This window comes from Lutra lutra, chromosome 9, assembly GCF_902655055.1.
Source record: "Lutra lutra chromosome 9, mLutLut1.2, whole genome shotgun sequence".
Lineage (NCBI taxonomy): Eukaryota > Metazoa > Chordata > Mammalia > Carnivora > Mustelidae > Lutra > Lutra lutra.
The window spans coordinates 13378671-13392078 of NC_062286.1; the positions used below are offsets into that span (position 1 = coordinate 13378671).

A 13408-nucleotide genomic window follows, 5' to 3' on the forward strand; every position below is an offset into this window, starting at 1 on the left:
CTTCCCCGGCCGCCTGCTCCGCCTTCTTCCCCGTCATTCCTCCCCTCCCCTTTGCCCTGCAGCGGGCCGGGCGCCCCGCGACCGTCGCAGGGCAGATCGCACCCCCGGCCCGGGAGCTGGTGCCGCGCTGCGCCCACGGAACGGCGGCGCGCTCCGGCTGCGAGCGGCTTGGGGCTTGCAGGGCCGCCCGCCGGCTCCCCGCCTTTGCATCGGGGGTGGGGGGGTTCGGGAACGTCCCTTTCCCGCGCCCTCTGAGGGGGCGGCTGCCGGACCACCCGAGGTGAATGGTTTGGTGAGCGAGCCAGACCTTGCCGCGGGGGCCGCGGCCCGCCGGGCTGAGCTCCTTTCGCATTGCAGGGCTCCGGCTCCCCCCAACCCCTCCTTCCCCGCTGTCTGTCCCCGTCTCTTTTGGGAAAGGAGCACCTTTGGCGTCCTTGGTGTGTCACCCGCATCTCGGCTCGGGAGACGGAGCCGGTGGTCTAACTCCGGCAGCCCGCAGCGGCGGTGGTGGGCGGCAAAGATTCCCCTCCAGCCGCGGGAATAACTACGGGGCTCTGGTTCGATGTCTGAGCGTGAGCGGGTGAAGCGGGGTCGTGCCTGGGCATAGAGAGCGGACTTGCCAATCGTCCAGCTCTTGGATTTTTTTTTTTTTTTTTTTTTTTTTTTTTTTTTTACTTCGTCTTTCCCTCTGAAGAGCGGGGCAGGTGAGGAAAACCGGATCAGAAACCTTCCCCTCCATCTTCCATGTATTTGTTTAAGTGATTTGCATAACCATTTGCTTAGTACTGTATACATTGTCCCCTCCCCCCCTTTTAGACTACTTGCAAATACCTGCCTAGGTAAACAGGAAGCCAGCATTTTTCCTGAGCACCTGCCCCCACACAGTTCAGGCTGAAGGAGGGTGGCTTTGATAGTGTGCTTGAACTTGGTGTAACATTTCGGTTTCACTCCTCACTTGGGTTGTAGAGTCCGTGGGGCCGTTGATTGAATCAGTTTGCGTTTACGGCCGGCTTTCCCGGGCTAGGCCCCGGGCTCTGTCCTGGGGATACACAGTACAAAATGAAGTTTCTACTCCGTCCAGTCCGGCCCTTCTTTCTCCTTTTTTCCACCAGATTCCTTCCTTGTGTTCTAACATTAAATCTGTCTTTTCACTACTAGGGATTGTCAATATTGGGGTAGGGAGGAGAAGGTGAGGTGCTTACAAACTCTGAATCCAAAGCACGTTGTGAAAATTCTAAGAAGATCTGTGGAATCTGTTTTAATTCACTTTTGTGTCTGAGCCATTTTTTGCCTGGAAAATCAGCCTGAATAAGCCCATTCATCAATGCAGCAAAGCTAAGCTTTTACGGGTCAAGTGTATAAAAGCAAATGGGTGTGTGTGTGTGCAAGCAGTCTTTGCTTTGTTGAGACATATTACAATATTAAAAATCCGATGCTCGGATGCTTGGGCTTGCCAGCAAAGCACCAGCTAAGTATTTTTCCTTCTTCCTTATTATTATTGTCATTGTCATTCTTATTTTTAAGAAAGATGGGGAACAGTGGGGACTCCAGACACTTCCTCTGTCTTAAGTGAATTTCGCCCTTCATGTCAATCCTTTGTGGACTCTGTGTCCTTTTGTTCTACCCAAGCAAGATCTCAATCTACCCTGTGTCTGGCATTTGGGGTTGGAATGTGCGCAGCTTTGAGAGAGCAGACAGGCACTACAGGGTTTTCCTCCTCCTCCTCCTTTTTTTTTTTTTTTTTTTTTTTAATAGAGATCATTTATTGGCTGAATACCATATGCCAGCCACTCTGCTGGGCACTTTTCCAGACATTATCTCATTTAATGTTCAGAACCACCCCATGAGTAAATGAGGCTTTCCTTCTTCATCACAGTGTTTCTAGGGGAGCCAGCAGTAGATGGAACCCCTCTAGGTACATTCTAAGTCCCATGGGAGACCAAAAGGGTGGGGCTGGGCTTTGGGGTCCCACTGGCAGGCAAGGGCCACTAGCAGGGTAGCTGGAGGCAGTGCGGAAGGTGGGTATCATTACTGGCCTGGCTTATCAGGTTTCAGGAAGGCGGATTATCCGGAGTGCCCCTTGTGTGACATACCCACAAGGACCTGGGTTCCAGCCCTGACTTCAGTCTCTTCATGGATCCTTGACCTAAGTCACTTTTCTTCTCTGAGTCGTAGTCTGTTCAGTGACAAGAATCTGGATGTCCTATGTGTTCTTACCCTATACTAGGCACTGTGCTAAAAGCTCTGGATGTCTTGACTCATTTCATCCTGATGATGACCTTTGGAGGTGTGGGGTCTATTCCCACCCTATTTTACCTTAAAAATTTATTTAGTTATTTTTACTGAGGTATTCTTGACATACAATATTATATTAGTTCCCGGATATACAATATACGGTGATTCGACAATACCGTACATTACACAGTGCTCGCCAGGATAAGTGTAGCAATCATCAGCCTATTTTAGATGAGAAAAAAAGAGAACAACTGGATGACTTATGCAAAATCACACAATTAGGACTATATGGAGCCAGGACTCTATCCCTGGCAGTCCAGCTACACAGCTACTGTGGGATTCTGTCCTCCTTGGTTATCTGGACAGACCCAACACTAACCTATGCTTTGTAGAACTCAGGCGGGGTTTGTTGAATAGTGAGCGGTAGAGGTGGCTTGCCATTACCAAGTGGCTTTTTGGTCTCCATCTCATCCTTAGAAGGAACCTTGAAAATGGCACTGGAGAAGTGTTCTTTTTGCTTTTGCCAAAAATGTCTTCTTTCCAATGTAATTGGGAAAAAGGAAGACAGACCATAAAGATCACGGGCTAGGTAAACATGGCTGTCTCCGGAGAAAGTGCTTATTATCAATGAGGAATCCAGAAGAGTGGGAGATCAGTTTGTACTGAGTCAAATTCATCAAAAATGCCAACAAGTAACTAGCCTGCAAGAATTTGTTGTGTGGGTGTGATGTGCCCAGTACTGAGACACCAAGGGCAGGCAGACCGTAAGAACGTGTGTTCTCTGAGCCTGAGCGCACAGTGGACCTGGACACTCGAGATTAACAGGCACTAGACAGGTGAACACAAGACGCTAAATATTTGCATCCTGATAACAGTCACAAACTGTCGTATTTGTAGAGCCTACAGTTTGCAGAAACTCTCACAGGGTTACCTCATTTCAGTTTAGTAACGGACTGTGATATGCCTGGGGAGGGGTGGGGGTTTGCAAGCCCCTATTGCAGATGAGGTAAGCAAGGCAAAGTGAGCCTCTTGGACTTGGCCAGAGCCAGGGGTCTTCCGACTCCAAAGCCATCATTTGTCATCCTCACAAGTAACGTGGTAGATGTGGAAGGTCCTGGGAGGAGGCAGTGTTTGAACTTCATTCCGAAGCTGGCTTTTGGTCACTGCTCTTGGCTAGTCAGGAGGAGCAGGGGAGGAGGAGAAAATCTTTACTGCTGTTGTCTTACTTTTGCATTCAGGAGCCTGGTATGTGAGACGTGGAGAGAAACCCCAATTATGATGAATTCTGTAAAAATGTCGAGAAGGGGCAATCAAATATAGAACCTGATTTAGAAAAATTTCCATCCCTGCCTTCCTTTATCATTTTTCTTTCTCTTTTATCATTTCTTTGTGGGCAAGAGGGTCTTGCTCTCTTTGGAACCCTGCAGAGGCTTGCCCCACGGTTTGCTTGGAGTAGATACCCTTTAAAATGATCTTTAATTGACAAGTGTTGAATGATAATGGCCCAACATTTGCTTTTAGCTAGTAATGTTACAGATAAGCAGTTAATGTTGACAGCAGCTGGCTTCAGTGTGCTTGCTGAGGTCCCCCACGAATGAAAGCCTCCTGCTCATCAGCCAGAGCAGATCAACTGAGCTCATCTGAGCCTCCAGCAGATGCTTATCAATGTTGACTTAATGATTAACTTATGCAGTCATATATACCCTCTTTACAGTTACAAATACAACCCTCTTTCCATTTACAAAAATACACTATATCTTCTTTACATTTACATTACAAATACATTTACAAGGATTCATTCTGTAAGGATTGGAGTACTTACCTGGCATTACAGACTGTTAGGTGCTGGGTATTCTGCGGTAAAGGAAACAGGCACGAAGGGAGTGGGCAGCTACTGGGGAGACAGACATTAAACAAAGATGTGCAAACATTTAAGTAAGGCCAGGTGCTTCAAAGAACTTCCTGGGGGGAGAAGAACAAGGCTGGGGAGGGCACTAGGTTGGATGGGGGACCCAGGAAGACCTTTTTGAGAAAGGGACTTTCCATTCTGAGGGATGCACAGATGTTTATCCAGTGAAAAGTGGGAGAAGGAGGACCTTAGGACGTGGAAGGAGTGTGAGGGTTTGAAGGCAAGGACGTGCACAGAGACTTGGAGGAACTTCTGGAGAGCTGGGGTGGGGGGCTGGGAGGGGGCTGAGGAGGAGGGCAAGGACAGATCATGCTGTACCCTTTACACCAGCTTAGGGATCTTAGAGTTTATTTTGGGGGCTGTGGGAAGGAGCTCATGGATTTGTAGGGGGTGGGGAGTATCAGGAGCCAATTTACATTTCTGCAGGATGGCCCATGAAGACAGGGAAGAACAGATTGGAGAGGCTCAGGCATGGCAGTTGGGAGCCTTCTTAACTGGAGGATTAGAGAGTTGGGACCACATCGGACAGAGTGGAAACCAATGGGAGCTGAGGAAGTAGAGGCCACACTTGTACAGCTCGGCTCTGAAAGGGATCAGAGAGGGTGTGGGGATCTGCCCGTGTGTGTGGAACCCACACAGGCCCGAGGTCAGGGAGCTGAGTCCAGTCAACACGTCCACGTCTCTGTGCTTGGAGTCATACGGCGCTAGAGCTTCTAGAACAGAAGACATTGGAATCTTGGCTCTGGTTTTGTCTCTAACTGCTGGGGATATTTGAGTTTATCTCTTGTTCTTCTCTGTTTTTGTTTTTGTTCTTGTTTTCCTCACAGCCTGTTGATTGTATGATTTAAAAAAAAACAGGTAATCTGTCTATGAATATTTTTCTTCATAGTATCATTCACGTGTGTTAATTTGGATCATTTTTATAAATTGAACTAGGAGAGCTATGAGTGGGTATGTGGAACATTTGTGGTGAGATTCTAAGCATTTGCTCTTTGATGATTCCCAATACGCTGCTTTCGAATTGCCTTAAATGGAGAGACAGGAGTGATAAGCCTGGTGGTGTGGAGATGCGGAGCCCCGCGAAGCTATGTTGGGGTGAGGCCTGGTGGGAGCCCTGGGTGCGGCTAAGCCAACTTTCTGCGTCTCAGTGGAGTCCTTCCTTACCTGCCCTTCCTCATCCCATGAGACTTCCTCTTTATCCATAGACACGTTATAAAAAGATGTAAGAGAGGTGCCTCTGGTCTGTCATCTGGGGACCCACGTTTGGCAGAATATAACGGCCTCTGTCATTGTCTCTGTCACTATCTCTTTCTCACTCAAATAAATGAATAAAATCTTCTTTTAAAATATTTTATTTATTTATGACAGAAAGAGATAGCGAAAGAAGGAACACAAGCAGGGGAAGCAGCAGGCAGAGGGAGAAGCAGGCTCTCCGCTGAGCAGGGGATCCCAGGACGCTGGGATCATGACCTGAGCCGAAGGCCCTTAAGGATCCTCAGACCCTTAAGGACTGAGCCACCCAAGTGCCCCAAAGTGAATAAAATCTTAAAAAAAAAAAAAAAAGGAAAACAAAAGAAAGGAAAAGGAATCTCCTTGCAGGTGTGTGGAATGAGAAGGTAGATAGGACCATAGGACTCAAAGTTACTCCAAAGATCATTTAAGACATTTGCTATTTCCTGAAGACTTCTTTCAGGAATGCGGACTTCTATCTTGGCAAATAATTATTGTGGTGAGATAAAATACGCCAGTAGACTAAAATGTGACGCTTGAATATGTCCACATTTTTTTTTTTTTAACTTTCATTCTTTTATGGACTGGTCTGGCTTTCTTAAGCCCTGTCTGATACACACCAAGGTGAATCCGAGAGTATTTCCTAGCATTTACTTAAGGCAAAGAATTTCATTGGCCAGAGGGATGAGAGAACTTGGCAGCTAAAGACTGTGGTTGGTAGGTTTGATTGAGAGGAGGAGCCTGGGTTCTGGCAAAAAGTTAGGTCAGCACTCTTGTCTTTGTGGTCAGTAAATCAGACCTCCTGGGCAGGGCTTTTCCCGTGGGTTTTATAAGATCCCGGTTTTCTTTTTTTTTTTTTTAAGATTTTATTTATTTATTTGACAGAGAGAAATCACAAGTAAGCAGAGAGGCAGGCAGAGAGAGAGGAGGAAGCAGGCTCCCTGCTGAGCAGAGAGCCCGATGTGGGGCTCGAACCCAGGACCTGGGATCATGACCTGAGCCGAAGGCAGCGGCTTAACCCACTGAGCCACCCAGGCGCCCCTAAGATCCCGGTTTTCTAAGTGTGGTTCCTTCATGAGGCTGCTGACATCAGACCTCCTTCTCCCCTCCTCCTCTTGGTGATTAGACATCACCTGGCCATGATTTAGCTCTGAGACTATTTCAGGGTTGAAACTTCTCCGCCTCCAGGCTAAAAGTATAAATGAAAAGTGTCATTATATGGCAGTGTCCTTCTGTCTGTCTATCTATCTATCTAATCTTCTTTTAAAAAAAAAGGATTTACTTATTAATTTTAGAGAGAAAGAGAAAGCATGAGCAGAAGGAGGGAGAGAATTGCCTTAAATGGAGAGACAAGAGTCTCTCAGGAGAGGGAGAGAGACTATCCAGCAGACTTCGCGCTGAGTGTGGAGCCGCATGGGGCTCTATCTCAGGACCCTGAGATCATGACCTGAGCTGAAATCAAGAGTCAGACAATCAACCGACTGGGCCACCCAGGTGCCCCTCTATCTATCACTGTTGTCAAAGAGTAAAAAGGTATCGATATCTCTTATCATCTCCTTAAATCACAATTCTATAGGGTAGGCTGTCTGGATATGCAAAAATGGGAATCTCATGGACGTTCATACTATGCCTGAGAACTTCACCTTTTATGCAGTTTCCTCAGACTTCTTGACCTAATTTGAAAGCAGATGTCACTGTGGTGCATCTTGGCAGTGATACACACTGAGTTTTCTCCCAGCGCCCCCTAGACTTAAAATGCAGGCACTGGAGAGCATTTTGCCTTCTCATCTAGTGTCCTTTCAATGGCGCTTTGAAACAAAGAGGACAGGATGCAGTTCTGTAATGTGGCCCTCAACTCTAATGGGTTTGCTTTCAGCTGTTTTCAACCAGTCACTCCTGTCAGCCACATCATTTAAAAGCACAGAAGCAAGCCCTGTTTTACAACCCTTTGTTTGTAAGTCAGTGTCAGCAGCTCAGAAATAAATCCCACTGAGGCATTATTAGATATTGGGGTTAGGTTTTAGAATACGTGCAAATGCAGAGGTATGTCATAGGAGTGGGAAGCTAGAAGGAACTTTGTGGAACTCCAGGATTGTGTGGTGTTGAAGGGAGATGGAGTTGTCTCTGTTGGAAACAGGGCCTGGATCCCCATGCCACGCACACAGACATACACCCTCCAGGGTACAGAGGTGGTGCGGGCTGCTTTGCTGATTGCATAGACGTAGACCAACCACAGAGAAGTACCAATTGCATATAAAGTTTCAGTTTGACAAGAGGTAAGGAGTTTGGCAGTTAAATGGTACTGATAGTTATGTACAAAGAATGTATTCAATACCACTGAACTGTAGCCTTAAAAATGGCAAAGATGGTCAATTTTATGTCACGTGTATTTTATCACAATAACAAAATTGAAAAAAAAAAGAATTTGAGATTCCTTTTTTTGGTCTCAGATTCTTTCCATGCTTAAAAATTATTGAGAACTACTTCCCCCCCCCATGCAAAGCTCCTGTTAATGGGGGTTATATCTATCAATATTTTTTTTTGATACCATCAGTTTATTATAAAAGAGAGACATAGAAATTATTTACATGACGCAAGATTTCACAACTTCAGTTACAAAATGGCAGCTTCACTTGATAGCATTACAATAATAATGTGTTTCGGTCTATGTGCTTTCTGAGAATGTCACGGTCTCTAAACAGGAAATAATCCTTGTTATCTAGAACTACTTTGGTGCCTCCATATTTTGGCAGAAGAAATTTATCCCCAACTTTCATGCTAACTGTTTGAATCCCTCCACACTTTCCTTTAGAGCCCGAACCAACAGCTACTATTGTCACATACCATGCTTTTCCCTGAGGCTTTTCTGGAAGCATAATGTGTCCTTTTGTTACAGTTTTGGCTGCACTCCTTTCAACTAAAACTCGGTCCAAGAGGGGAGGAAACTTTCTAAACGCCTGTCCTGCCGGTGACTCCAGCCAGGGCAGTACATACTCTCATCTACCAATATGTATATATTAGAAATTAAAATAGTTACATTTAAAGGGTACCTGCCTTGTTCCGTTGGCAGAGCACATGACTCTTGATCTCCGGGTTGTAAATCGTAATCTTGACCATATTGGGTATAAAGATTGCTTAAAAAAAAAAAAAGATAAAATCTTAAAATAGTTACATTTTGAGATGTTAATTATTAATTCATTTAAAGTGACAGTGATATTCTCATTGCATGTTAACATAAATAGCCTATTTTTATGAAAAATAACTATCTTTAAAACAAAAACAATGCATTAGCAGGTAGCCTGCTTCCTCCTCTCTCTTTCTGCCTGCCTCTCTGCCTACTTATGATCTCTGTCTATCAAAAAAAAAAAAAAATGCAAGGGTGGCATTGTTTTACATTTTTAGAAATGTATTTATTGTCTGGTTTAATGGAAGGCAGTGGGATTCTTAGACTTGCCTCTTTCTTTAGTCTATGATCTCACACATCATATGCTCCCTGGAAAACTCCACCGGACACTTGTGAGAGAAGGAAAGTAAACAGGAAAATATCTTAATTGATTAGGAAAACAGTTTTGATCTTCTGGGCACTTTAAAGGGTCTTAGGAGTCCCAGGGGTCTCCTGACCACATTTTGAGAACTGTAAAATAAATCTGCAGCCATGTTAATTTTTGGTTATGATCTATGTTTTAGCTCTTTTCATCAAATGTTATCTGAACTTGAACTTCAGCATTTCAATGTATTGTTTTATCTGTGATTTCAAATGAAAGAACTATGTGGCTTCTGGGAAAAAAAAATACCATATTTTTCCCGCTGAGTTTATGTAACAAACAAGCAACAAAAAAATTCTGTTTGTATCATTCTATTGTTAACTTTTTCAGAAGATACCAGATTGGTCTAGTGTGTCACTATTTAGAATTTCTCTTGCTAAACTAACTTGAGTAGGAAACGCAAGACATGGAAAATTTTGAGCGTGAGAATCAGGTAAAGAAAGCCATGCTTTCCTCCAGGGTACACAAAGTTTGCTTTTTTCAAGCGTGCATTCCTGTTTATTATGGAGTCTGTCCCAAGGTGGTGCCCAAAGCTCTCTCCTGGGGCTTGATCTTGAACTTCACTCTTGGGAAGATTCCTCAGTCTTCAGAGAATCTCCTTGTTCTCCCTCCAGCTGTACCCCACTCCCTTCTCCCTCCTTTGGAAAACTTGGAAACTCCAAGAGGAGGGTGCACTTAGGAAATGAATTGGAAAAAGAGAGGTGAGAGATTTAATGCTAATAAGTCAAATTGAAAGCTTTTTGGCTGGCATTGTCTTGGGGGAATCTCATTATTTTATATATATTTTTTCATGTTGATGAAGTATAGAATTAGGCACAGCAGATAGTTCTGGGAAAATTGTTAAAAAAAAAAAAAAATTCCTCCCAGGGTGGCTTCTAGGAGCTGGATGTGGATGATTGTGAAGCATAAAACCTTTTTCTCCTGCCTTCCAAATAAAGGATTAGGTGCTGTATGAACGATCGTATTTATTGCATTGCATCTTTTAAAATGTTAAATGAAACTTTTTTTTTTCACCCCATGAAATAGCTACTGGGGCAGCTTGCTAGAGCAGTAGACACTAGGTTTCTTGAGTTCCTTGCCAACATACTGAAGATTTATGATTTGGCAAAATTACTCTTACTTCTAGTAGCAGTAAGTGCTTTTCTTCAATTCTTTGGAAAGGTCATAATGTGTTGGGTGCTCCCATTGGGTAGAAAGAAGCAATAGCTCGTGAGGCATCTTCATCCCAGTGTCCTGGAGCCCCTGGGGAGGCCCGTATGTGAGGGCAGCTCCCAAGTGGCCTTCTTAGCTCCATTTTGAGCGGGAAAATCCTTGTTTTTTACCCTTAAGTAGATCATTTATTTAGCCATACTTCCACCCAAATCCCCTACTTGTCGGCCATGTGTCAGACACTGATATCACTGTGTATCCGTGAGGTTGTTAAGGAACTGGGAACAGGGGTGCCTGGGTGGCTCAGTCGGCCGAGCGCCAAGTCCCGAGCTCTGGGTCTTGAGATGGAGCCCTGCATTGGGCTCAAGCTGGGTGTGGAGTCTGCTTAAGATTCTCTCTCTCCCTCTTCCTCTGACCCTCCTCCCTGCTCCCCCCTACCCAAAAAAAGAAATTGAGTGGAAGCTCAATTCCAAGGAGACATGCTTACTTTTTTGTTCCTATTTGCATTAGTTTTGTGTGTGTCTGTGCCTGTGCCTGTGTGTGTGTGTGTGTGTGTGTGTGTGCTCACGTGTGGTACATCAAAGGGAAGTGTCCTGAGAGAGGTGATCTTTGAGCTGATTTCTTGAAGACAGAAGCCAAATTAACTGGAAAAGAAGCGAACAGAAGGAACAGCTTCAAGGAGGTTTGGGAAGGAGAGTGCACTGTGGTCTGGGGATGGGGCTGAGGCAGAGGGGTTTGGAGTGGACTGGTGGAAGTTGAGGCTAGACAGGTGGGCAGGATGTTCTTGCTGCCTCCCCTGTGTGCCGAACCGTTCTGAACCCCACGCTGAAGAGCCGGATCTTGAGGGTGCCTGCCTTTCTGGGTTGATCTGCAATTAGAGAAGTTCCTCTAGTCATTCATTTTTTTCTGCTGAGCATTAAGTACATAAAGATTAAGAAAAAAATAGGTCCTGCCTTTGTGGGACTCATAGTGTGGTGGTGGAGGCTTCCAGGAAATTGTTCTACTGCAATTCAGCAGGTTAGACACTTGATGGAAGCAACGGAGGCAGGCAGTGGTTGTTGGGGGCCTGGGTTTGGGGCAGAGAGAGTCCTGGGGTCAAGACTTGGTTCTGGAGACTACTATAAAGAATATGAGTCTCTAAGGGCATTCGGAGCAGACAAATGAGTGAGAAGTCAAAGATGCTTTGGGAGAATCTCAGGTAATTTTTTACAGTTCTAGAGTTTCAGTTGGTTGTGGAAAGTGAGGCTAGTGGATGAGGAATCATGTCAGCTAACATTTAATTGAGCATTTACTTATACTAAGCACAGAGAGCTTTATTTTTATAATCTCACTTTTAAACTTCATGACTGCTCTAATGTGGCATGTGATAGTATCCATGGTTTACAAATGAAAAAAACAAAAACAAAAACAAAAAACCCAAACTCAGAGAACTTAAGTAATTGCCCAAGGGCTCACAGCTAGGGGGTGGTGAAGCTGGGACTCGGACTCCAGCACTCTGGGGCCAGAGTTTATCCTGAAAGGCAAAGGCAGCTATCAGAGGACCTGAAGACTGCACATTTTAGAAGGTAGCTTGAACTTGGGGTGGGGAATGAGTCTGAAGGTAGGGGATGGAGATGGGTCTAAGACAGGGAAGACAATTAAAGGTGTTTTGTAATAAACCATGGAAAAATACCAAGTACCTGAATTAAAGCAGGCAGGGAGGATAAGGGAAGGAAAGGAATCTGAGAAATGTTTGGGAATAGAGGATGAAAGGAAAATGTGGACACATTTATTTTAAGGTCCCAGTGGGACATTCAAGTGGACGTGTCCAGTAGGCCGTTGTAAGAGTCTGAAATGCAGAGGGGACATCAGGGCTGGAGATACACACCCAGCCTCTGAGTGCAATGAAATTCCCAGGGCGAGGAGCAGAAGGGCAGGAGAAACCCAAGGGGTGCAGTGACAGGCATTGGAGTCCTGCAGATTATGTCCCGCATACAGATTTTTGTGATTTGGCTCACAATAGCAAAACATTAAAACCAGTAATTGTCAACATCTAGAAAATTGGAAAGTTCACATAAAAATAAGATTTGTGGGTGTTCTTGACAAGTTGGGCGATCCGATCCCCTGATACATACAAATAAGGACCATCAGTCCCCTTTTGGCAGGGCTGGTGCTCTCCAGCTTGTCACAGTAGCCAGATGTCCCCTTTTTTCATTTCAGTCACCTGCATGGCCCCCAAAAGGTATTTTATTTTGTGAAACCCCCCCCCCCCCACACCAGATTTAAGGTTTGGGAAGACAAAGCAGAGTTTCACAGGAAACCAAGAGTGAGAAAGTAGTCAGAGAGGTGACATCAGTGACCCTCAGGGGCTGGGAGGTGGGCAGTGACAAATGCCTTGGGCGGGTAAGTCACGTGCAGATGAGAAGAGTGCTTTGGGTTGGTCATCTAGAGGTGCCCTTAGCAAAAATGCTTATTGGGGTGTTAGGACAAGAATTGAACAAAAGAAGGAAGGGCAAGTCTAAAAAGTGATTTTAAGAGGCTGTGCTGCAGAGAGCAGTTGGGGCTGGGAGAATTTGTTTTGTTACTTTTTACTATGGGACTGACTTGATAGGATCCGTATAAGGATGTACAAGATACAAAATAGTACTTTCTTTGTCCCCGACTCACATTTCGTAACTACAAGGAATCCAGTCTTAGGTCTGGTTGTTCTTATTAAAACAGGGTGCTCCAGGGCGCCTGGGTGGCTCAGTGGGTTAAGCCGCTGCCTTCGGCTCAGGTCATGATCTCGGGGTCCTGGGATCGAGTCCCGCATCGGGCCCTCTGCTCAGCGAGAAGCCTGCTTCCCCCTCTCTCTCTCTCTCTCTCTGCCTGCCTCTCCGTCTACTTGTGATCTCTCTCTCTGTCAAATAAATAAATAAAATCTTTAAAAAAAAAAAAAAAACAGGGTGCTCCAGGGGCCAGAATGGAGTGAGGTTTCTTGTAAGTGTGTGAAGGCAGCCCTGCCGAGTTCAGATCCCCCCAGCATCAGGTGCATTCTTGCTGGTTTGAACAACAGTGCCTGCAAATGGGCGACGGTACCTTTCAACAGCAGCAGGTCGAGTGGAGCAGGGCCCACGTGGTGACTTACTCCCCGCATTTACCCCTGGGTTGTGCGCTGCCTGTTTCCTTATATCCCTTGGCAGGTGGGATCTATGTGATGATCTCATATGCTAGCGTCACCTCTATTTCAAGCTCCAAGACTGGGCCTTTTCCTGGTTGGATGCCACGTACCAATTTTTCCATTTGCTTTTTTCTTTTTGTCTTATGACATAATTTGATTTAATAACTTTGTGTGAGAGAGAGAGAGAGAGAGAGAGAGAGA

The 13408-nt window shown here is 45.3% G+C and overlaps 2 protein-coding genes across 3 annotated transcripts in view; one reads left to right on the top strand and one right to left on the bottom strand.

Moving 5' to 3' along the window:
* KCNS3 (potassium voltage-gated channel modifier subfamily S member 3) overlaps window positions 1-13408 on the top strand; it is a 38634-nt gene that overhangs the window by 1395 nt on the left and 23831 nt on the right. The window lies entirely within an intron of this gene.
* On the bottom strand, window positions 480-8491 carry LOC125109753 (10 kDa heat shock protein, mitochondrial-like). Its single transcript, XM_047746913.1, has 3 exons — window positions 8425-8491; window positions 8021-8336; window positions 480-597 (listed from the first exon to the last, which is right to left on the bottom strand). Exons 1-3 carry the CDS (start codon window positions 8489-8491, stop codon window positions 480-482), a joined length of 501 nt encoding a protein of 166 aa, XP_047602869.1.